Source organism: Lemur catta, chromosome 3 (genome assembly GCF_020740605.2).
Source record: "Lemur catta isolate mLemCat1 chromosome 3, mLemCat1.pri, whole genome shotgun sequence".
NCBI lineage: Eukaryota > Metazoa > Chordata > Mammalia > Primates > Lemuridae > Lemur > Lemur catta.
In genome coordinates this window covers 119,453,022-119,476,240 of record NC_059130.1, presented here as the reverse complement: position 1 = coordinate 119,476,240, position 23,219 = coordinate 119,453,022, and the positions used below count along the sequence as shown (strand labels likewise).

General features: G+C 56.7%; 1 protein-coding gene across 3 annotated transcripts in view; it reads right to left on the bottom strand.

The window, feature by feature from the left end:
• Positions 1-23,219, bottom strand: part of CASZ1 (castor zinc finger 1) — a 145,750-nt gene that overhangs the window by 54,002 nt on the left and 68,529 nt on the right. The window contains exon 3 of one of the 3 annotated variants that reach the window (XM_045546163.1): positions 11,564-11,617. Coding sequence is in view for 2 of the 3 variants with exons in the window: in XM_045546161.1 (XP_045402117.1) it covers positions 5,173-5,224 (52 nt within the window). In the remaining variant the exon portion in view is untranslated. Of the gene's footprint in view, positions 1-344; positions 578-5,172; positions 5,348-11,563; positions 11,618-23,219 lie in introns of those variants that run through there. The other 2 variants (XM_045546161.1, XM_045546162.1) reach the window with 2 other exon arrangements.

Below are 23,219 nucleotides of genomic sequence, written 5' to 3'. Positions count from 1 at the left end.
GGAACGCCACAGAAAGAAGAACAGGAGAGAAAAAAGATGCGTTTAGTCTCCAGCAGGGCCCCCGGCCCCCCCCGGGCGGCCCGCGCCCCCCATCGCGGCGGCCGCACATCCCGGCGGCCAAAGTTTCTCCCTCCGCGCAGCCCGCTTCTCACGCTCCGGCGCGGCGCGCTCCGAGCTCTCGCCGCGCCCGAGTTTCTCCAACTCAAGCGGAAACTCTCCGCGGACGCGGCCTGGCCGGGGCGCCCGGGCCGACCGCCGGGCCGAGGGGCGCCCCCGTCCCCCGCCCGCGCCCCGAGCCCCGAGCCCGCGGGCCCCGGCCCTCCCCCGCCCGCGCCGGCACTCACCATAGTCGGAGAGTCGAAAGCCGAATTCACTTAAATAATCAACTTTCATAATACTTAATTAATGCCTAATTGCAACTGATTACTCCCCGAATAACAAGTTGTTTTAAAACCCTGATGTCATTGCTCCTGACGGTAACACTCAGGGTAACAGTTTGGCAGGAGGGAGCGGCCGGGGGCGCTGCCAGGCGCCGCGGTGATTGGCAGGGCGGCCGCGGCGCCGCCTCCTCGGCCGGGCCCGCGCCGGCTCCCGGCAGGTGAAAGATCAGAGCCCAGCCCGCCCGCCCGCCCGCGCGCCCCCGCCGCCGCCGCCGCCGCCGCCGCCGCCGCCGCCCGCCCGCCGGCCGGGTGCTCAAGTGAATGGGCTCGCGCTCGCCCGCGCCGCCGCGCGCTCCCTTCCTCCCTCGCGCTCGCGCGCACCGGCTCGGGCGGGCGGACGGCCTTATTGGCTCCGTGATTCCCCAAACCTCTGCCTTCAGGAGGAGGGAGGCGGGGACTCCACGCGCGCGGCCGGAGCGGGGCGCGGGCACGGCGCTCGCGCACACGCGCCGACTCTCACCGGCCGCCGGCGGCCGCGCGCTCGCACGCTCCCTTCAGCCGCTCCGGGCCCGCGAGCGCGAGCGACGGCCGCCGCGCGCGGCCGCGTAAACTTTTCCGCGCGGGCGGGCGCAGGTGTGAAGCGCCTCGGGGCCGTGCCCGCCGGCCGCGCGCTCTCGTGCTCCCTTTCGCGCTCCCTGCGGGGCTGGGGCACCTCGGCTATCAGAGCGATTTTGTTTCCCCTCATAGCCGGGTTCCTAGATTTTGTTGTGGTGCCTTTTTGAGTTTGAGGAAGAGGAGTCCCAGAGCGGTTGGCAAAGACGCGCGTCAGCCCCTGCGTTCCCGGGCTCCGAGGAGTGCCTGTTGGGACACACACTGGGGTTTCTGACGCTTTGCTTCGGTTTTGCCCTTAAAATGTGCCCACCTCTGCCCACCTACTGTGCGTCTCCCGGGACTCCCAGCCTTTCTCCTCTTCCCTGGAAGCTGGGCCACCAGCCCCGCAGCCAGACGCGACTGGGGCCGGCGCCCCTTCCTCCCTCAGAGCCCCCACCGCGGACCCGGCCATCAGGTCCCTCCGGCCCCAGCTCCCGGGAGGGCCCCAGCAGAGAGCACATGCACCCCTCAACCAAAGTGCCTCCCTCTACCTGCTCCCCCTGTGCCCGGGGGTCAGGCCCCATTTCCTGCCGGCTCCTGGCTGGACCAGGCCCTGGGTGTTCTCCTTGCTCCTCCTCCTCTCCCAGAGAAAGCAGTTTGGTGGGTCGCTCCACCACGGCCCCATTCAGGCCCTGGTCCCTGCTGCAGCCATATGTGTTGAGAGTCTGTAAATGTTGGTGACTCAAGTTATCTACTAGGCCTGGAGGGGCTCAAGGACAGAGGTGGCAGGATGAGCAGGATCTGGGGCAGCTCTGCTAAGGCGAGAGTGGCTCACGCTGTCACTGGCTCTCATTCCCTGTCCCTTCTTCGCCCATCCTGCTGCCTTCCCCGGGCTCTCCCAGCTCTCCCATTTCTGGAGGGGCCGCGCTGCCTTCAGACGACGGCGGTGGAACAGGGCCCAGGCTCTCCCTGGTCTTTGGACAGCATTCAGCAAAATGGTGCTGGCCTATTTTTGCAATATTTCTATTTTGCAAAGGGAGGGGCCCAGGGAGGCCTTGGGGCAATGACATCAGGGAGTTAACAATCTACTCTTTCTCCTACTTTCCTGATATTTTTCTTCTTTTTTCTGATCACCCAACAGTTCTAAATGGCCTTACAGGGACTTTAGCATCCCTCCTCTGTTTGACCACCCTTCTTGGCAACTCCCTTTGCTGCCTGTCGCACAACCCTCGCTTTAGGCCTGTTCCTATCCCTACATGGGAACAGCATCTAGGGAGTCCCAGAAACTTTACTGAGCTTCCCCTGGCCCTACAACCCTAAACAGACCTACCCAAAGTTTAGGCCTGGGAGTGTGACTGCCAGGGCACAGGGCATCCAGGAGAGAAGGCCACGTGCCTCTGCTCCCCACACACGATCTCAGAGGGCATCTGTGTCCAGAATGCTCTGGGGCCCATACACACCTCTGGGTGCTGCTGCCCGCGACTCCCCAAAGCACAGATTCTGCCCCCTTGTAGCTCTGGCTTGTAACAGGCCCACACCCCAATCCTGAGTCTCTGCTTTCCTGTCTGGGCAACCAGGTGTAGAGGGAGCCTACAGCCTCTGGCCTGCTCTGAATGTCCTCTGGGCTTCTGCTGATGGCGGTCATGGACTGACCCCCGAGGATGGCATAGAGGGGGAAAGGAAAGCGTCTTCCCTCCAGTTACCTAGGCAAGGCCACCTGGACTGGCCACCCAATAAATCTGGGGCCTCTGGTGGACAATGGCTGGAGAGGAATGGCCAGAGGGGTAGGACTGGAGAGAGCTGGGAGGAAGGCAGCCAGCAGTGGAGGAAGGCAAGGGCTGCCTGGACAGCATCTGCTCTGACAAGTCAGTGGCCACCATCGGCCACTGCAGGCTGAGTAGGTCCTGCCCGAGAGCAAAGGGCCTTTGGTGGAGAACATGTCAGAAAACCACAGAAACAGGCTAACGTGGCCTGTTAGGATGTAAGGAGGTCTGAGAAGAAGGCTCAGGTCTTGAGGTTGTGGGGCACGAGTCCCAGGCTGTGTAATGGAGGGGACCCCAGATTTCTCTGTCTCTCTCTGAGTGTGTATGCTCATACCAAGGGGAGAGGCCAAGCACTTAGGCATCTCTTGAGGCTACAGCCCATTTTTGCCTTGAGGACACTGATGTGGTGACACCTGAGATCCTGAGGCCAGCCGCAGTGAGGACATTCATGCCTAGGACTCGAGGTCTAGAAAGCCCAATGCCACAGTTTCTCCTCGTCTCAAGGCCCTGGCCCAGAGCCTCCAGCTCCTCCTGAGACACCGCACCCCCAAGAGAAAAAGAAGACTGGAAACCTACACAGCAACCCCACCGCCCAGGCACCCCATGTCAGTACCACGGAAAGCCGTCTGCTCCTTGAGTCAAGCTGCCATTGTTGGCTCCTGTTCCCCCCGCACCCCCAGATTGCCCACTCATTCTCTCTCCCTCCTGAGCCCGGGGCCTTCTCACTCACCAGCCTGTTTACACACCAGGTATCTCATGCTTTATCTGCTCTCCTTTTGAATTTGTAACTTCCACATAAACTTGAACAAAGCTCCTTTTGTTCCTGCACCCCACCCCAGGATCCCAATAAACTGGTTCCATCTGAAGCGACTGAGCCAGGGCACAGAAGCCTTGGCCAAAGGACTTCGTGTGCATGTGAACAAGCATGTTTGCACCTGCGAGGGAGTCCATGTGTTTGCGTGTGAGTGCAGTCCCCAGGCCGATGGAGCGGGGGTGCTGGAGAGAGCAGTGAGCGCACGAAGTGGACAGGAAGCGCAGGGGCTGTGGGAGGCCCAGCCGAGGCACCGTGGCACGGCCACAGGCACAGGAGGTCGTGGGCCGTGGAGAGGTGGGTGTCAGGGCAGAGGGGAAACAAGGATGAAAAGGAAACAAAGGGGAGAGAGGAGCAGCAGAGTGGGTGGTGAGGCGAGGGCCACGCTAAGTGTAAGGCAGACACGGGGATTGCATTATGGCAGGATAGGGGCTGGCACAGCCGCACGCTCGGCCCTGTAATCCTGTTAGCCAGCAATCTCCATTCCGAAAGAGCTTCATTTCTTTGTGAATATTTGTAAACTAGATATCTAATGGAAAATTATAGGAAAATTATAGTGAAATTCATGACGGAGAAATCCGATTATCCCTAATTCAATTATGCCATCTTAGCCCACACAGCACATTTCCCATTTTTTTCCCATAAATACCGATGCCAGGGGTCCCGGTAATCAAATAAAATTGAAAATCATCTTCCCATTAAATTCAATTAGCCGCAATTTCTAAAGCCTATCAGAGATTTTAATTACTAAATTATAAAATTCTCCAATGCTAAATTGAAACCAAAAAAATTGCACATCCTTATATTTCAGAGAAAAAAAAAGGGCCAGCAAAATCCTTGAAAAATGCCCTCCTCTCTGTGCCCAGCTTCAAGTCAGGTTCCCCACCTGGAGGGACCTCACAATCGCTGCCTACTTGCCCAAGTGGGGACGAAGCCAGGGGCAGAGGATGGCCCTGGCAGGGGAGGGGCTGAGGCAGACTAGTTTAACAAGGGGGTGAACCACACCCCCAGCCTCAGTTGGCTCCACCTCAAGGGCCTTCCTGCCTTTGGCTGTCCTGGATCCTGAGAAGCCCTCTGCTCTGTGCCCCACCTGGAAGTCTCTAACTCTTGGTACCACCTTCTTGGCCTGTGGACTGGGCTCAGGCTCAGGTCACAGCTTGGCCTCTGGGCTCTGTGTGGTTCCAGGAGAGCAGACCAGAGACAGCCAGCTTTTTATCCAAGCACCGGCTCTGTAACCACCCTGCTGAGACCTTGATAGCCTGGGCCAGGTCGGAGGTGGCAGCAGGAGGGAGCCCGGTGTCGAGAGTGGACAGATATCACATGATAGTTCCATGGCCTGCAGTCTTGTCCAGGGCACTCTCAGGGGCCTCGGGTCCTAGCAGTGTACCAGCTTCTTGGGAGAAGAACTGGGAATTGACATGACCCAAACCTGGCCTCTCCCTGTACTTCCAACTCATTCTCTGTTCCCCTTACCCTCTCGTGGGAAGTCAATAGCTCTGAACCGGTCAGATGGAACACCCTTGTCCTATGGGAGAGGCTCAAGCTTTCCCCCCATTTCCTTTTATGGAAGTGCTGGCCACAACCCCAAAGTAGGCCCTCCTCTCCCAACCCACCACATACCACTTACCCTGTTCTACCAGAGTCAGTAGAGCCTGGGGAGGTGGCATCAGTGGTGGCATAAGGTGACCCAAGGTCTGAAAGCCAAGGCAGGTGGTTGGGTGGGCAGCGGATGGCCCTGGCAAGCAACAGACTTGCCGGCAGCCCAGCACCCAGGGAGCAGGAGCAGGTTTAATTTGCCAGGCAGTCAGGAGTGCCAGCAGGGGAGGCACCCGCAAACAAAACAAAAACAAAAAAGTTAATTATCTTTGGCTTTTTCTTAATAAATATCCAAACTGGCCCAGCCGGATCCTCCGCTTCGGAGGGCGAGAGAAGAAGGAGGAAAAAACCCCAAACCAAATCCAACAGACTCATTCTCATTCTCTCTCTCTTCTACCTTTCCCTTTGTCTCTTGCCCTTGTATTTATCTCTTATCAGAAGCAGTGACAGTTTCACATTAATTCCCAAATTTTACAAATGCAAGAGCAGGGCCACAAAAACTTTGGTTTTTGGTTTTTGTTTTTTTAAGTTTTGGGGTGGGACCATGGAATGTCAGAGAAGAGAGGGGTGGATGGGAAGAAAAAGGGAAGAAGAAACAGACCAGAAGCAAAGGACAGCGCAAGAGAGAGGCCCAAGGGAAGCCGGAGAGTGTGAACTGGGCTCGTGGGGTTGCCCGCGTGAGCATGGCCCAGCCTGTGGCCCTGGCCCGGGCGGGGACGTGTTCTGGAATGTTGGGTTGACATTTTATTTCAGTTACAATTATCAGTTACAGGAGATATGAGGATTTCTCATTTTAAAGCTCCAAAACCACTCAGGGCTTACTGGCCATTTCAGCCACCCTGCTGTTGCTGGTTCCCCTGCTAAGCCTCCCTTCTAAGAGCACAGCTGGGCAAGAGGAGCCAAGGGAGGGGTCGCGGGAAGGGGAGCTTGGCTGTGTCTATGAGGGGGTTGACAGGCTTTCCTGTGTGGAGTTGCAAGTGTACCTGGGGAGAGGAGAGACGCATGTCACTGCCTGGGCCTACGTGTTTGGATGGTGCATGTACACACCTGAGCCCAAACTGTCAGAAACACGTGGTAGGGCATGTGTGTAAGTCTTGGGGTGAGGGGGTGAGGCAGCCAGGCCATCAAGCAATCTCTTATGGAACACTGGCTCTGAGTCCCATTGCCTAGGTCCAAACCCCAGCTCCATCATCCACTAGCTGTGCAACCTTAACCAAGTCACTGACCCTCTCTGAGCCTCCATTTTCTCAGCATCTTAAGGGAATAATTAGTGTTAGCCTAGGCCTGCGGATGATGGGGTGGAGAGTGACTGCTAATGAGCACAGGGTTTTTCTTCTGGGGGAGATGAAGTGTTCTAAAATTAGATAGTGGTGATGGCTGCACAACCTTGTGAATATACTGAAAACCACCGAGTTACACATTTTAAAAGGGTGAATTTTATGCTATATGAATTATATCTCAATAAAGTGGCTATAAAAAGTGGGGAAATGGGGGAATAATAATAGCACTTATTACACAGAGTTGTCGTAAGGACACAGTACACAGCCTGGCACACGGGAAGTGCTCAATAAGGATTAGCTATTAATATGGATCTGGGCAGGTCGGCTGGCATCCCAAGGCCTGGGCTGGTGTCCATAAATGTATACTGCTGGTGCTTACAAATGTCTACCTGGGTCCCTGGTGCCAGGGCCGGCAGGCTGGCAAGCAGCTGAGCTACCTCAGGTGCTGGGTCGGGGCTCCTGGGCAGCTGCGGCCTGGCAGGGACGCGAGCGCACGGCCCTCCTCCCGCCTCCCGCGCGTCCCTGGAGAGGCGGCTGCCCACCGTGGCTGGCGCACTCCCGTGCCTCACACTCTCCCTGTCTCACAGACACTCACATTCTCCATGTGCAGCAGACCGTGAATTCACCTTCATACTAGTTACAGGGTTATTTGGCTTCTCCTGATGCTGACAATCACAAACTCTAATTCACTGCGTGACTTCTCCCTGCTGTGCCCTCTGCCCACCCCCAAAATGCTTGGGAGACGATAGGAAGGACCTAGGTCTGGCCCCCTCTTGCCAAAGCTTGCCCTTTGGAGTGATGGAGTGATGGGAGGAGGTGGGGTGGGCAGAGGAGAAGATGACGGACAAGGGGTGGGGAGAGAGGAAGTACCACCAGGGCTAATGGGAGCTTCCGCCTGCTCCTCAGCCTGACACTAATGTATTCAACCTGACATCCCATCCTGTCGTGAATGAAGACGCGGCCGATTAGGCTGCTGGTCTGAGGGCTCTCAGCCCAGCCAGGACCAACGGGGGCCAGGACTTGGGCCCAGGGCTGAGCCCCCAGGCGCAAGCAGCTGGCGGGGGCTGGCTGCTGTGCCTCCCGCTGGACCAGCAGGTGCCCGTCCAGGAAGCGACCTGTGGCAGCCCACTCCCGCCAGCCTGAGAGGCCAGGCCTCAGTTCCTCCGCCTGCCCCGCCAGTCTCCTGTCAGGCCCCGCCATCCCGCCTGCGGAGGCTTCTCTTGGGCTTCCCGCCCTGCTGTCTGTGCCATGTCTCTTCCTTTGACGAGGGAGAGGAGTTGTGAGACTAGCATGGGGACAGGGCCGGACCCAGGCGTCCCAGTGCCTGCTTCCTCGCTACTGCTGCCTTGCTCGCCCACGGCCAGCCCTGCAGGGTCTTCATCTCCTTCATCCCTTGGATTCAGCACATCCCCTTCTTTCTGTCTCTCCCGTGCTCCTCCCACTTCCCACGAGTGGGCGCAGCTTCCAGAAGGTCCACCGAGGCCTCCCATTGGCTCAGGGGCCAGTCAAGGCCAGAGATCTCACACTCCTGCTCGCAGCCACCATCCACCTCTGAAGTGGTCCTCACCATCTTTCCCCAAAGCCCACCGGGCAAGTGAAGGAGGGACAGTTTGGTCTGAGAACCATCTGGGTGGAATACAGGGCTCTCTTAATCCACACTAGCCCCATCAGCCACACATCAGGCAGAGTCCCAGGAGCAGAAAGCCAAGCCAAGAGGACTCACAAAGACCAAGGGCCTGGCAAGGACCTGGGCCAGGGAGCTTGGAAAAGGCAATGCCAGGAGGCAGAGCCAGCAGGAGAAGAGAGGCGGGGAGATCCATCAGTGGGTCCAAGCTCGTGCCCGCATCCGCCCAGCCCTATTCCACTGACACACCCCTGCCAGTGAGGGAAGTGGCCTTGGTGGCCTGGGCAAGAGAGATGTCAACGGGGCTGATGGGAGAAGGGGCTTGTTGACTGCAAACTGTCCATTATGGCTTAGATTATAAGCATATTGCACAGGGCTCTCTGCACGATGCCGGGGAAATCCAATACGCTGAAAGGTTAATGCAATCAATTAGGGTGACAAGGAAGTAAAGTAAAGCCTTCCGAGTAGATGAAAAGGAGAGAGAGAGGGAGAGGGGGAGAGAGAGTAAGCCATGGGGCTGGGGGGGTTATGGGTGGTGGGAAGGCGAGGAGGAAGAGAAACTAGTGGGATGCAGAGAGAAGGCTTGGAGGGGGAAACAGAGACATACAAAAGCCTGAGGAGCCCGTGAAAAGAGGACAGCAAGAGACAGAGCCGCAGACACAGCAGGAGAGGGTGGCCGGCAAACTGTGCAGGGCAGCTCCCATCGCAGGCTTCCGGCTGCAGGACAGCTCCCTTCTCCTCGACCCCTCCCTGCCAGCCCTTCCTCTCGGGCTTGGAGCCCGATTCCCACATTAGCCCACAGAGGTGCAACTGTGCCAGAGCAGCCTTGGTCCCTGACCCTGGACAGAGCAAGTACTCACTGTGTAACCTCCGGGCCTTCTCAGCTGGGAATACAGCCTGGCTCCCTCCCACCCCAACGTGCTCTCACTCAGACCCCACGCTTCCCTTGTCTACTTCACTCTCAGCAGCACCCACCAATACAGCCTTCACAGCTGTCCCCCAGAGCATCCAGGGTCCTCCTTGCCACAAGCCTGCATGGTAGGCAGGGTCCCCTATTCTACAGATGGAGAAACTGGTGCTCAGAGGGGTCATGCCACTCCCCAGGGCCCTGCAGCAGAAGTGGAAGACCCAGGACTGCCCGTCCACTTCCCATGGGGCACTTTACCTCCAAGGCACTCACTAGACTTGGAGCCTCACCTTCTCTAAGGGGTCAGACTCAGAGGTCCCCAGGGCAGAGAGTGGGGGGCTTCACAGAACCTGCCCAGGGATGGCTGTTGCCCCTACAGGTGGAGACCCAGGCTCCGGGAGGGAGGGGGAACATGAGCACCAACTACCTGTCAGGTACTGGGCTGGCCGCTTTTAGCCACAACAACTCACAGCCTTGTCCAAACAACCCTGCACAGCAGATATTCTCACCTGACAAAAGTGAAAACTGTGGCTCTGAGGTGACAGAACTTGCTAAAGGCTACAGGGGAGAGCAAACATAGGGCTCCTGGGATGCCAGGGGCAGGAGAGAAAGAGCCGAGACTTCTAGGTAGGTGGGACTGAGAGTAGGGAGAGGTGCTCCCCAAACAGACCAGAGCGGTAGCCCGCCTGCACAGGGCTCCCAGACAAATGCCTGGGCCCCTCCGAGCAACCCCACGGAAGACAAGCGCACAGGGCAGGATGACGGCTGTATCACACCACAAATGCACTTAATGTCAGAGAACCGTACACTAAAGTGTGGTTACAATGGCAAATTTCATGTTGTGCATATTTACCATTAACAAGAAAGAGAGAGAGCAAGAGCAAGAACGAGCAGAATGCAGAAACCAGAACCTCCAGAGCAGGGGCCAGAGAACTTTCCTGTAAAGTGTCAGGTAGTAAATATTTTAGGCTTTGTGGGCCAAACAGTCTCTGTTGTAGCCACTCAACTCTGCCACTGAGGAATAAAAGCAGCCAGGGACAATATGCAAACAAATGGGCATGGCTGTGTTCCAATAAAACTTTATTTATAAAAGTGGGCTGTGGGCCAGATGTGGCCCACATGCTGTATTTTGCCAAGCCCTGCTCCAGAGAATGGAAGCACCTGGGAATGACTTTCAGGACCCGGGATGCCTGGCTCCATTCTGCTGCCTAGGGACAGAAGGTATCCAGCCTGGACCTTCAGGGGCACAGGTCTCAAGAGGAAGCAAGGTTCTCACTATGAGCAGATGGTGGAGAAAAAGGGAAAGAGAACAAGCCGTGGCACGGGAAGTGGATATCCAGGAAACAGTCCCAGCTCCCAGCATCGCGAGAAGCCTTCCCTGTGGCTTCAGGTTCTCATGGATGGAGTGAAGGGTGGGCACACAGCTCTTGCCATGGTAGGGTTCTGCGTCAGAGAAGAGCGAGGCCGTGGCCAAGAAAGAAGGACGGTTGTGGCCAGAAGGGAGCAAGCAGGGGCACCAGTGGGGAGGAAGGACTGAGAGAGGACTCGGGAGCAGAGCTGTAACCAGGGTGGTGCTGGCGGCAAAGGGAGGAATCCACGGGCCCCAGCGAGAGTGCAGGGCGCAGGCCTGGCCTGCCCTACACCGGCCGCCTCTGATCACGTTTTCAGGGCCACTGCCCGCCAGCGCAGACAATGCTGGGGGAGCCTTTGAAGTCCGAAAGGGATGCCGCTGTGGGAGCCCGGCAAATCTCCTCCCTTCCCCGTCCTCCGGGGGGAGGGGGCCAGTGGGACAAAACCCTGAGCCGGTTGGTCGCAGCCGGCCCGAAACTCGAGAGACAAAGGGAAAACAAACAGGTTTGGAGCCAGGCGCACGGTGCCGTGTCTGTCCCCCGCCCCGCGGAGCGGGATGATGGATGGCTGCAGCCAGCCAGCTCGCCCGCCGGGCAGGCCCCGCTATTTACATAACACTGGCGTTCCACCGGTCACCTCTGACACGGCACTGCCTGGGGCCGAGGCCCGGTGGCCCCGCGGTTCCTCACACCACCACCTGGGGGACTGAGACAGCCTGTGAAGGCTGGGCAGGGCCAGGGCAGCCGCGTGTGCCCAGCGTCCAGCAAGCCCTGGCCTGGGGAAGAGCAGGACGCGGCAGCCTTCTCTCTTCCGCACAGCCTCTGAGAAGAGAGGCTGGAGTTCTAAGGCTTGCAAGTCCATGCGGTTCTCCCGGCAGAGCTAGTAGCAGCTGCCCCAGTGGGCAACAGCGCTGCTGAGGGTAGGCATGGGACCATGGGGCAGCCCGAGCCCGGCCACCACAGATGCCCCGTTGCCCCAAGTTGCCTCGAGCACATTCCTTGCCCAAAGCACATTCCTGCAATCCATGAGTCCCCAGACCATTTCCAGCCTAAGAGCCAAATGGAGACACTCCTACTGGGGCCACCTTTCCCTGCCAGGTTCAAATGGACAGAGTGGCTCACCATTAATTCTCTATCTCCACCTTCCCATCTCTCCTTGGGTGCTGGGCAGGACTCAACCCAGCCCAGGGAGACACGTGCATTAGACAAGTGGTCACAAGTAAGGGAAAGGACACTAGGATGGGGGGGGGCTCAGGCCTTACCTTGTATCAGGGTCCTAGAGGCTCCTCGAATGCAGCTGGGGGCGTCACTTCATCCTGGGGTGGGAGAGAGAGGAGCCTGGTTAGCTTCTCCAAGCCTGCAACTCCCCGGTGTGTTTTCCATCCCTCCCTGCACCCAAGGGCTCCCTGCCACCCTATGGGCTGAGGGGCTGATGTTCCAGGGCCAGCCAAGAGGGTCAGAAATTGACACCTGCTGAGTGGGCTCTGATTTGGGCCCATTTGAGATATGTCAACCAAAGTTTGAACCAATTCAAAAAATGGTAGGAGCTGACTGCAGGGGACATATGGTTCTCAGGACACCCCCAACCAAACAGAGAAAAGTTAGGCCGTGCTATGCACACTCCTCCATGGAGGCAGAACGGGCCCTTGGGGTGGGAGGTTGCTGGTTACGAGGTCTACACTTCCATGGAGCTGTGGTGGCTGTGCAGGGAGGCCTGGGGACGGTGAGAGAACACAGCAGTAACCAGTCCTTTACTCACATCCTCTGGCCCTGAAAATAAAAACGACTGATGCCAAGGTATTGTCTATAGCAAGTAGGTGACAGAGGGGCAAGGGTGGACCTGGGGCCAAGGCACTGAGAAGCCTCAGCCCACAGGAACAGGCTTCCACCCTGGGGTCCTACCGATGTGTCACAAGCACCCACACTGGGGGCCACCTGGGGAGAAGGAAAATGGCCCAACAATGTAGAGTGTCTTTACCCAGCACTCAACCTCGCCCAGCTTGCCAGGCTCGGGCCCTCCTGCCCAGAGCATGAGTTTGGGGAACCAGACTCAAACGGGACAGACCCCACGTGTGGAGAGAAAACCCAAGGAGCCCTCTGCCTGCTGACCAGGCCAGGCCCTGTCCCCCAGGCCTCAGAACTCCACTTATGCTCCGGGAGGGTTTTCTGTTCGTTAAGTTTTTCCTCCCCTCTCCCTCACTTGTGGCTTATCAGTGATGCAAGAGGAATAACACCAGTTTCCTTAGGCTATGTAATCCCCAAATCAGATTGGGGGGATTGTGGGAGAGGAGGTGACCTTGTACAGGGCTCCCGGAATGCCACCCAGTCCCACCGCCCGCTCTCCCGTTCCCAGGACATATTTAGACAGATAATTCTAATTGTACTTGACACGTCCTCTTAAGGAGGGCTCGGTCCTCTGCCAGCTTTCGCCGCCTGTGCTGGGCTGCCTGGGCAGAGGGTGCCCGCTGGGGTGGAGCCTACCCTGCCAGACACAGGGCTCTGGGAGGGCTGAGGGTATGGTGGGCATTGAGTGGTTGGGAGGGCCACCCCTTCGGCCTCTGGCGCCCATCTGATGCAGACAGTGAGAAGCTGGGGGTCTGAAAAGAGCTGGGGGACAACGGAGATGGGGGCAGGAGAGAGGACGGGGGGCCATGCCGAGGCAGAAAGGGACAAGGGAGGAACCGGCAAGGAGGTGAGAGCTGAGTGAGGTGGACAGCCAGCAGGGCAGGCCAAGGCCCAGGGATGGAGACCCCCAGCCCCCGGTGCCAGGTGCTGGGTGTGTTTGCTGCCAAAGCCTGTGTCCTGGCCAGTCAGCCCAGGGCTCTGGCTGGGGCGTCACCATCACTGTCCCATCTGTCTCACATGCACCTGCCTGAGATCTCTTGAGGCACGCCAGCTAGCCCCCTGTTAACCCCCCAAAGCCCCCCAACTCCACAACTCTAGTATCTCACTTCCACCACCTTTTTCTCCCCTCCCATCCTCCCTGGCAACTGTGCATTTATTAATTCATGAGGCACTAATTAGTTCTTTGTTTAATTTTGTGTTAAACAGACTGACCGGAATGATAACGACTTGCCGCGCGGTGTTGCCGTCCCCAACCACCCCTGTTTTCTGACAACAAGGGAGCGAGGGAGACCGGAGCGCTGAACCCAAATCCCTGAGCAGTTGCACTTCATTAAGTCAAAATGTGACAAGAAGCTTAGAGAGCAACTTGCAGATCTGATCACACAGAACAATCGGGGAGGAAACTTTCCAGGAGTTGGTCGGGGGCTGTGGGAGGGAGGGGGAGGGGCAGAGATGCGTGCATATGGGGACCAGGATGCGCCCTGGGGTCCTGTCCCCCGCCTGCCCTGGGCAGGAGGCTGCGATGATGGGAGCAGGGAGGCTGTCTTTGGGTGGGATCTGGGACACTGGGTAGATTCTAGGACCCCAGTGGGAGCCTGACAAGTACTCAGTAGTTCATCTCGTCTCTCTTTTCTTTTCCGGGCATCTTTTCCTGTCTCTCACTGTCCCTGATGTCTGGTTCTGGCCCCTGTAAGTGAGCGGTCAGCACACCCAGGCCCTGGTAGCTGATGCAGTTAAGGAAGGACTCTGCAAGGCCAGGGGAGAGATACAGCAGCTAGGAAAACCCAGCAGGGCCCCGCACTCGGGGAGGCTGAAGTTAAGTGAAACCCTTCCAAGACGAGAAAGAAAAGGAATGTGTTCATGGATCATGGCAGAAAGTGCCTAAGAAATGCCAGCATACCCCTGTCAGCTGTCCATCTACCATCCATCCAGACACCCAATGTTCTGTTTTTATTTTTTTTAATTTTATTTAATTAATTGTTGTCTAGATAATTTCTTTCTACTTTTTAGTAGAGATGGGGGTCTCGCTCTTACTCAGGCTGGTCTCGAACTCCTGAGCTCAAACGATCCACCCGCCTCAGCCTCCCAGAGTGCTAGGATTCACCCAATGTTCTTAATCCTAAGGACTCTAACCAGAGAACTGAGCACCAAAGGGTTCAGGGTTCTGTGCAGAGGACTATGGCAAATCAGAAACAGAACCGGGTTCTGCGGCTTCTAGGCTACAGCAGGTAACTGTCAGCAGGCAGCTGAGCTAAGTGACTGCAGCCTTGTGACCTCCTCTCTCCTGTCCATGTGAAAAAGCAGGATCTTGCCCTCAGAGGCATCAAGCTGCTGACCCCAAGGGCCCGTGGCTCAGGAGAGCGTGGGTGATATCAAAAGCAAACCCTGCCCCAGACTAAAGGCAGTGGCCCTGCCCACATTTCACCTGACCCTCATGTCTGAAGGCATGGGCAATGTCTTGTTTACGAGATCACAGAAGGGGACGTGAAGAGGAGAATAAAAACAAAAGCACACAGAGAAAGTTGATGAACGTGAGCCCTTATGTGTGCCTTCTTCTTATTGGCTGCCGCACCTGTCCAGGTGAGGCCCGGCCCTCCCTCTGAGAGCTCACCTGGCCCACGGGCCAAGGAAGTGCGACTGCGGGGCAGTCTCCATCCCTTCCCCTGGCCAGCCGCGAAGCACAGTGGGCTCTCACCCGAGCCTGGCAGCCCTGGGCTGGCTTCTGTTAATTTGCTGTCAGGCTGCCTAAGCAAACCAATTAAAACTAATCATTAATTATAAAAAAGAGCGAGAAGAGTCGGAGAGGGGAGAGAGTGAAAGACCGAGATGGGAAGGAGGAAGAGGGAAACTGGGCTGCAGGGGAAGCCCCAAAGGCCTGCAGGGACCTCCCCGTGGGGCACGGTGGGCTGGGTGCTGGCAGCGACCCGAGGCTCCCCCGGCACAAGAGGTGCTGGGGTCGGGGAGGGCAGGAAGGAAGCCAGGGATGGTGGAGAGGGGGTGGCTGTGGCCAGAGGGCGGAGGGAAGGCCAGGAGAGGAGGGACGAGGGAGTGAAGGGTGAAGAGGGCGCAGGGACCAGCATACCAGGACCTGAGGGGGCCTCGTCCATCTGCAGTTCCCTCTGGCCAGAGCCACCGCCCAGCCTGGACTTGGCTTCGGAGCATCTCAGCCACGGCTGCCCAGCTCCATGTTTAAGAGGCTCTGTGACGACGCAGCACCAGGCCCGCTCCTCGTCCCACACTCCTACCTGCTCCCAACTGTCCCCAGGCCACGGCGGCTCAGGGCAGCTGTCGGGTGGCCCATCTGCCCCCCCAGGGCCGTCTCCTTCCCCTGCCCCCCGGCCCACCGCCCCATCCTCACACGCACCCGCTCGCTGGCCGGGCCCTTTCACAGGGGCTGGGGCCATGTCAGCCGGCAGAGGGGCCGGCACAGACAACAAGGGGCAGCGTCATGGAAACGGGCACTTTCCCGGAGAAATATTCTGTTTGGCCTCCTTCCTGCATTGAGGAGCTGTCAGGAGCCTGAGTGAGAGTCACATTACCCCGGGACCAGGCGTGACAAAACCTATTTTCTGCCTCAAATTTGATTGATTAAAAAACTTTTTAGGAAAACCATGTTAAAAGAGTGAAAGAGAGAGAGAGACAGAGACAGAAAGAGAGAAACAGAGGGGGAAAGAAAGAAAGAGAATAGAAAGTGCCACGGGGAGGAGGGCTGAGGAGGGAAAGGCCGCAGGCAGCCGAGCAGTCCCCCACAGCGGCCGATACCGCAGGGGAGGCGTGTCAGTGGGACGTCCACAGCATAACCAGGCAAGACGAAAGGTCAGAGGAAGCCCGGAACTTTTACACAGTGGTTAGCAGGACATCGAGGGGCCCAGGGCCGCGCAGTCCAGCAGGTGCCGGTCTGGACAGAGGCCTGGGGAAAGGAGCCGGCCCTCGAGGCAGGGAGGACAGGTGGGGGTGGCCGCCCAGCTCCGGAGTCGGAGCAGGCCTCTGCATTGGCTCTGGGGTTCGGCCAAACACAGTCCTGGCTGGAGTTTGGCCAGAATCCTAAAAAATCTACACAGGGTCAAGAGGGAGAGGCTAGCAGTTTGGGGGCAGGAAAGGGGTTTTTCCACCCTGTTCTCCCAAGCCCTGGCTCAAGAAATGTTTTTAATAGTAATAATTTTTAAAAAGCAGGGAGACCCTGAGCGTGGCCCTCCCCTTGCAGCTGGCCAAGACTTTGCTGGCTCAGCACCGGCTTCGGGCCTCCGACTTGCCCTTCTGTCTCAGGCCTTCCCCACTCCGGCCCCCAGGTCCTCTGCCAGATGCTGCCCTGCGTGGTCCCCACGCCTGGCCAGGACTTCAGTGGTGAACGCAAGGCCCTGCCTTACTCTCTCAGGGCTCCAGGAGAAGAGATGCCCTCCCACCCCCGAGACCCCCTTAGGAGGAAGAACTGCTCCATTTCCCACGGCCCTGTCCAACCCACACAGAGGTGCCTCAGATCTCCCTGGGCAGGGTCCGTCCTCTCCCCAAGAAGAAGGGTCCAGGTTGGTGGCCTGGTTTGCTCTCCTTTTCTCTAAGGGCCTTAAAAATCAAGGTGAGGAGTAATTCTAGCCAAGGAAGCAGCAAGAAGATTTTTCCAGGTGCTGGGGGTGGTGTGCTCAGAAGTGTCCAGTCCAGTCTCTGCCAGCTCAGGCCCCACTGTGGCAAAGCAGTGCCTCCCGTCCCCACATAGGCACATTTCACCAGGCGGATGCACGGAGAGACAGCACCTACTCCAGGCCTATCCGCAGCCCCCCTGACAGGTAAACCCACAGCAACCATCAGATACTTACCAAGCACAAACCGTACGCATGACACTGTGCCAGGCACAAGGAAGATAAAACAAGACAGCGTGAAAAAACAGAGCCGGCAAGAGTCGGGTTTGAATCCTGCCTCTGCTGCTAACCACCACACGATCTGGTGGGACAGGCTGCTTAACCTCTCCGGGGCCCAGCTTCTTGGACTAAAAAGTGGGGATATACGAGTACCTGCCTCAAAGGAAGTTCATTGCGTAAATATTTCTTGAGCACTTACAAGTATGCTAGATACTTGTCCTAGACCTAGAGAACAGTGGCAAACCAAAGACTCAAACCTCATGGAGCTTCCACTCTGGCGGTTGCTGAGGACCCACTGAAATACTGGTTAGCACAGTGTCTGGCACATAGTAACTCCTCAATAAATATTACCTGTTACTAGCTTCCAAAGATCCCTGCTTTTAAGAAGATAGGAGAGATCCCGCAATCCCATTCCCAGGTATATACCCCAAAGAATGGAAAATAGGTACTCAAAAATTTGTATGTGAATGTTCATAGCAGCACTATTCACAGTAGTTAAAAGGTGGACACAACCCAAATGTCTATCAACTGATGAGTAGATTAACAACATGTGGTATATCCATACAATGGAATATTATTCGGCTATAAAAAAGAATGAAATTCTGATACATGCTACGATGTAGATGTACCTGGATAACAGTGAGTGAAAGATGCCAGACACAAAAGGTCACAAATCATATGATTCTAATAATATGAAATATCCAGAATAGGCAAATCCATAGAGAGAGAAAGCAAATTAGTGGTTGCCAGAGGCTGGGGGGAAGGGAAGAGCAGGGAGTGACTGCTAGTGGGTGCAGTGTTTCTGTTTGGAGTGATGAAAAGGCTCTGGAGCTAAAAGCCAGTCAAAGTGGCTCACACCCGTAATCCCAGCTCCTCAGGAGGCTGAGGTGGGAGGATCACTTAAAGCCGGCAGTTTGAGACCAGCCTGGGCAACATGGTGAGACCTTGTCTCTAAACAACAATGACTACAATTCGGGAACCAGATATCAGCAACAGTTGCACAACACTGCAAATGTACTTAATGCCACTGAATTGATTGTACACTTTAAAATGGTAAATTTTATGACGTGCATTTTACCACAATAAAATAAAATGATATAACTTAAAAAAAGGGGGGGGAGGTAAAATGTCATGATTTCAAATGGGTCCTCTTTCCCTCCAGTCCTCGGGAACTATTGCCCGATGTGCTCCTAGGCCTCCACAAGATGTGCTCTGTGATTGTTGAGGGAAAAGACGAGATGGAAAGGCCAGGGTGGCTCCAGTAAAGGGGCTTCTCCTTGGGACTTCCCCCTCAAGTGCCTGTGACCGTGCATCCACAGGCTACCGTTCCCAGCACATGCAGGGAGTGTTTTTTCTCACGTGTGGATCCCAGTACACCTGGCCCCGCCTATCTGTCTGTCCACCATGCTCCTCGGACAACTTCTGCTGCCCAGCATCTTAGCGCAACCAGCTCCCCGCCAGATGGGTCTAAGTTGATGACTTCCCCGCCCACGGGGCTCTAGGGCTTCCCAAGGTCAGGGAGTCCCACCTCGAAGGGAAAGCCTAGGATAACCGGGGAGCCAGGCTCCGGGGGCAGCCCCCCAAGCCCTCACCTCCGCCCTCCTGCCTGTTCCAGAACGCATGTGCACACAGAAACCCCTGCCTTGGCCCGGGAACTGTCAGGAGATCAACAAACAAAAGCTGCTTCTTGACAGGGAGTCATTTATATTTTAGCTTCGTTCCATTATCCTAACGAATCCTTCATCAGCAGATGCAATATTAACAGCAGAAAATCAGCTCATTACATCCGGGGGGATTTCATCAAGACGGCAATCATGTGCAGCTCCCCAAGCCTTCAAGAGGCCAGTGGGGCTGTTATTTATTTATTTTGTTACTTATTTATTTAATTTTTTGGGTTCTTTCCACATAATTGCGCCGCATCTCAGATCTTTAATAAATAATTTGTAGGTCCTGAACTGCAGACAGCTTTGCTCTCTGCCATGAGAGCCTACATTAGCCAAAATATTTACCAATATTTAAAAGTCATTAGAGTCGGGAGGGAAGTGGGGAGGGGGGTACTCTGTTCTTCCGGAAACAGCCTGGTTTGGGACTATGGTGCTTGGCCCTCACTGTAGTCCTCCAACCCCATCTCTGGGTCCAAGGCCAGCTGTCCTAGACTGGAGCCTCCTGGAAGACAGGCCCACATCTGTGTCCCTTACTCACTTAATTTGGGTGGGGGCTTCCTGGGTGCTCTCAGAGAGGGACAAGCCCATCTCTAAGGCTCCTGCTGGGCTGACAGGTGGGGGCAAGGGACTGTAGAAAGGACCAACTTAGTGCAGGGGTAGGAACCTTCCACATGCTTGAGCCGGAGAGCCCCGCTGGGTTGGCAGTCCCTGCCTACCCCATGCCAGGACACTCAGCAAGGGGAACTTTCACTGTCTTCCAGCAGGCCCTGGCTCTGCCGCAGCTGTCTGATCCATCCCTCTTGGCTTCCCAAGGTCATACCTTCAACTTCAAAGGAAATGAAAATTCAGTGGGTCCAGAAGGCAGCCTTGTTCCATTTTACAGATGCGAAAATGAAGGTTCAACAAACTTAAGCTCTCTGCCCAAAGCAGCACAGCTGGGAAAAGGCATAGAACCAGACTCAGACGCAGAAGTAGCTCTGCTGAGCCTCTGTGCTTCCCACTAGGCCTGAGCCTTCCGATGACACAGCCCAGCCTTCCCAAGGCTCCTGGCTCCAATCCACAAGGCTGGAGTGGCCACTGGTGCTGACGGGCACCCCCCACCGCCACCACTGGGCTGGCCATGCTTTCACAGGTTTTTCCCAGCGGGGGCTGGATTTCTGCCCAGCCAGGAATCTGCTCCCAGGATGTCAATTCTAATCTCCCCAGCGCCCTGACAGAATTAAGCTCCAGTTTGTCCGACAACATCCCAAAGTTTCAGAAATCCAGGGCAGACTCTCTAATCAGGCTGCAGGACAAAGGTCTGGCCTGACCCTGTCACTTCCATTTATTCCTCCTGTCTGTCTCCGGGCCTCGGCCTTTCTGCAGCTTCCTCCACCCTCTGCCCCTTGCCTGGCCAGCCCAGCCCCCACCCTCTCTTCCAAGCTGCCCCGTTTCTCAGAGCAGCCCAGCCTTGCCCCTCCCAAGCAGCTGGGCCAGTCCTGTTGCTCGACTATCTAAAGCCCAGGAATTCCTGTGAGACCAACCTGCTGCTAGCACTTGGCCTGTTGGTCTAACCTTGGTCCGGCTGCCTTCCGTTAACTGACTTTAGGAGGCGCACAGGCTTAGCCCCTTCTTGGCTCCAGGGAGGGTGCTCAGTCTGGAGTTGCTCTCCAAGCCTGTACCCTGGCCTCCGGTCAACCGACTCCAGGCTGCCCATAACTGAGCCTGAAGCATGCTCCAGCCTCACCAGCCTCCATCCTGTTTGAGGGGTCCGCCTGTGGGCCATGGAAAGCCTTGGCCCCTTGGTCACATTTGGGGACACCTATGTGGGCAGAGACCTCTCTTCCTCAACCAACTCTGCGGATCACCAAGAGGTGACAACTGTCTAGACAGTAGAAGCAGCCCTGGACCTGGGATGGCCAGGCCTGCAGTGAGGAGCTCAGGGCCGTGGCTCTGCTGGACCGTGGGCCATCAGGAAGTGGTGAGGAGAGTTGGCCAGCGGGGCCAGAAGTGCCCTGTGCAGACAGACAGGGGCAGGAGGCAGAGACGCTTCCTCCTCCATGACCCACGGTACCCAACTCACTCCCCGTCCACGTGGCTCATGTGTGGTCCCAGAACATTAATACCTTGTCACATGCACAAGCTGGTTAGAAGAAGCAAAACCTTCGCAGCACACACAAAGAGGCGTGGGTGGGGACCCTGGCTTACATCTGGTGTGCTCACATCAAAAGACTCCTGGGGAGCAGGGAGCAAAGGGAGGAGTCCGGACAGTCACAGGGAATACCAAGGGCTGCTGCACTAGACCACAGGCTCTGACCATGAAGCCAGGCCAAAGGGAGAGGGCAACTCAGGCAGGGGCGGGAAAGCAAATACAAGGTGCAAAGAGAAAGTAAGAAGAGAAGGAAACAAATGGAAATGTCATTTTGCTGTTTTGCTGACCTTCTAGAAGGCAGGAGAAATCTAGACTGGCCGGGGCGGGGGTGGGGAGGAACCGCCCCAAGAGCTGCCCAACTGGCAGGTAGCACAGAAAGTCCTGGAATGCTGCAGGTGGGCAACGCCATGCCACAGCCCCTGGCCTGCCATAGCCCTGGGCTAAGAACCGGTGCAGAGCACGTGGCCTTTCTCAAGCCCTCCCCTCCCCAGCTTCCGCAGCCACGCTGCACCAGGTGGGGACCAGGTGGGGACCCGCTTTCCCAGAGTTCAAATGCCGGGCAGCTCACTGGCAGGCTTTTCTATGTATGGCCAAACTTCTCCCCTATTCCTGGGCTGGCCCTGCCTCCAGCACACTAGCCAGGGCACCTGGAGGACAGGTGGGGCAGAGGGCTGGGCCGAAGGACTCCCCTGGAAAGACCTGGATGGGCTGGGCTGGCGGAGGGCCGAGCAGGAGGGAAATGCTACCATGAGGACAACACTGGGGAAGGCGTGGCTTTTAACCAAGCCCTCTCTCTCTGGAAGACAAAATCGTTTTAATACTTTTACCAAAAAACAGAAAACTCTACAAATGCCTGCCTGGTAGCACTTTCCAGAAAGCCCTAGCAGTTCCCACTGAACCCCCAACTCTTACAACCCCACAATCCCCCCAAACTTCCACTTTGCTTCTCTGCCTTCCTGCCTGCCTCATCCTTCCTCGTCTGCCATGCTGGGGTGTTGGTGAGTTGCTGGGGTTTTTTTTTTCTTTTATTTTTTGCTATTTATCAGCAGATTGTGTGGAGCTGAGTGGTGTGAGCCTCACCCTGCTAAATAAAGCTTTGGTATTTCTGATAAAGCCATCAAATTCCTTATCGCTCTGACACAAAGTGCATTTAAAGAGACAGACGCCCTGTCCCTCCCTCCCCTCCAGCCCCTACCCCCTCCACTCAGTTCAGATTTCCAGCTGCTCAGACACTTCGGGATCAGACACCAAATACGGCTCCTGAGGATGTGGGGGAAGAGGGAGGGGTGGGCAACCCTTGCCAACTCCCACCCACCGATGTCAGAGCTGCTGGCACCCTGAACCAGGGACTCGGTCCCAGGGTGTGGCACGGTGCTTCCTGACTCGACTCTGGAACCAGAGGGAGCTATCAATAGAAACGTCCTGCACCAAGGGATGTCCTCATAAACAGAACAATCCTGTGTTAGGATAAAGCCGGCCCAGGGAAGAGTCCCTGGTAAGCCAATGGGCCTGCGAGGCCGCTCAGGCGCTGTGAGCATGCCTGGCCGCCTCAGCTGCAGCGGCACCAAAGGTGGTGCGAGGCCCAGAGGGACCACTGGGGCCCCTTCGACACAGGGCAGATAAGTGGCCGTGATGGTGCCAGCTGGAGTCCATGTCAGGTTTGCCACGTGCTCAGCAAAGCCCTGACTCCTCACGTATCCCTGGGAGGGAGCCTGAACTAGCATTCCATTTGACAGATGAGGAAACTGAGGCTGGCCCAAGGTCACAGAGCGGGGCAGGCCCAGCCAGGGCTCCAGCCCAGGCCTGCTGACAGCAGGGCTCTGCCGAGTGAAAGCCATTCCTCCGCTAATCCATGCGCAGAGCTCACCTCCAGTCCTGGCTTCGTCCACGGCCCCAATTAAGATCCCAGGAGACAGGCCTTCCTGCGTCCTGTGGCCCCTCCCACCTCCCCGGCCCTAGCTTGGCAGCCCAGACCCTGCGCCCACACACAGCCTGTTGGTTGAGGAATCAAATTTATTATTTTTAATTATTTTGATTTATCAAAGCAGCAGCTACAATCATATTAAACCAACTTGGCTTCTTGGCATTTAACAGATACAGCTGCCACAGGACTCCCCCAGACTCCATAAAACACCCAGCCCATCCACCTGCTCCCCAGAGGGCATCTCAGGCCCCTTCTCCAAGAATCCCAAATTTGAGGGCCACCCAGCCCCCACCTTTGCTCCTGCCCTGCTAGAAGTACACACAGCCAATGTCACTGAGGGCCAGAGGGTGAAAAAGGAACAAGCTGGAGCAAAGTTGCCAGGTGGTGTGGGACACAATCACCTCCACCCTCCAGCCCAGAAGACCCTGCCAGAGTCTGACCTCCTGGGGAGGAGGCGACAGACTCAAGCACACCACCTTTCAGCTGGCATTTGCAGAAGCA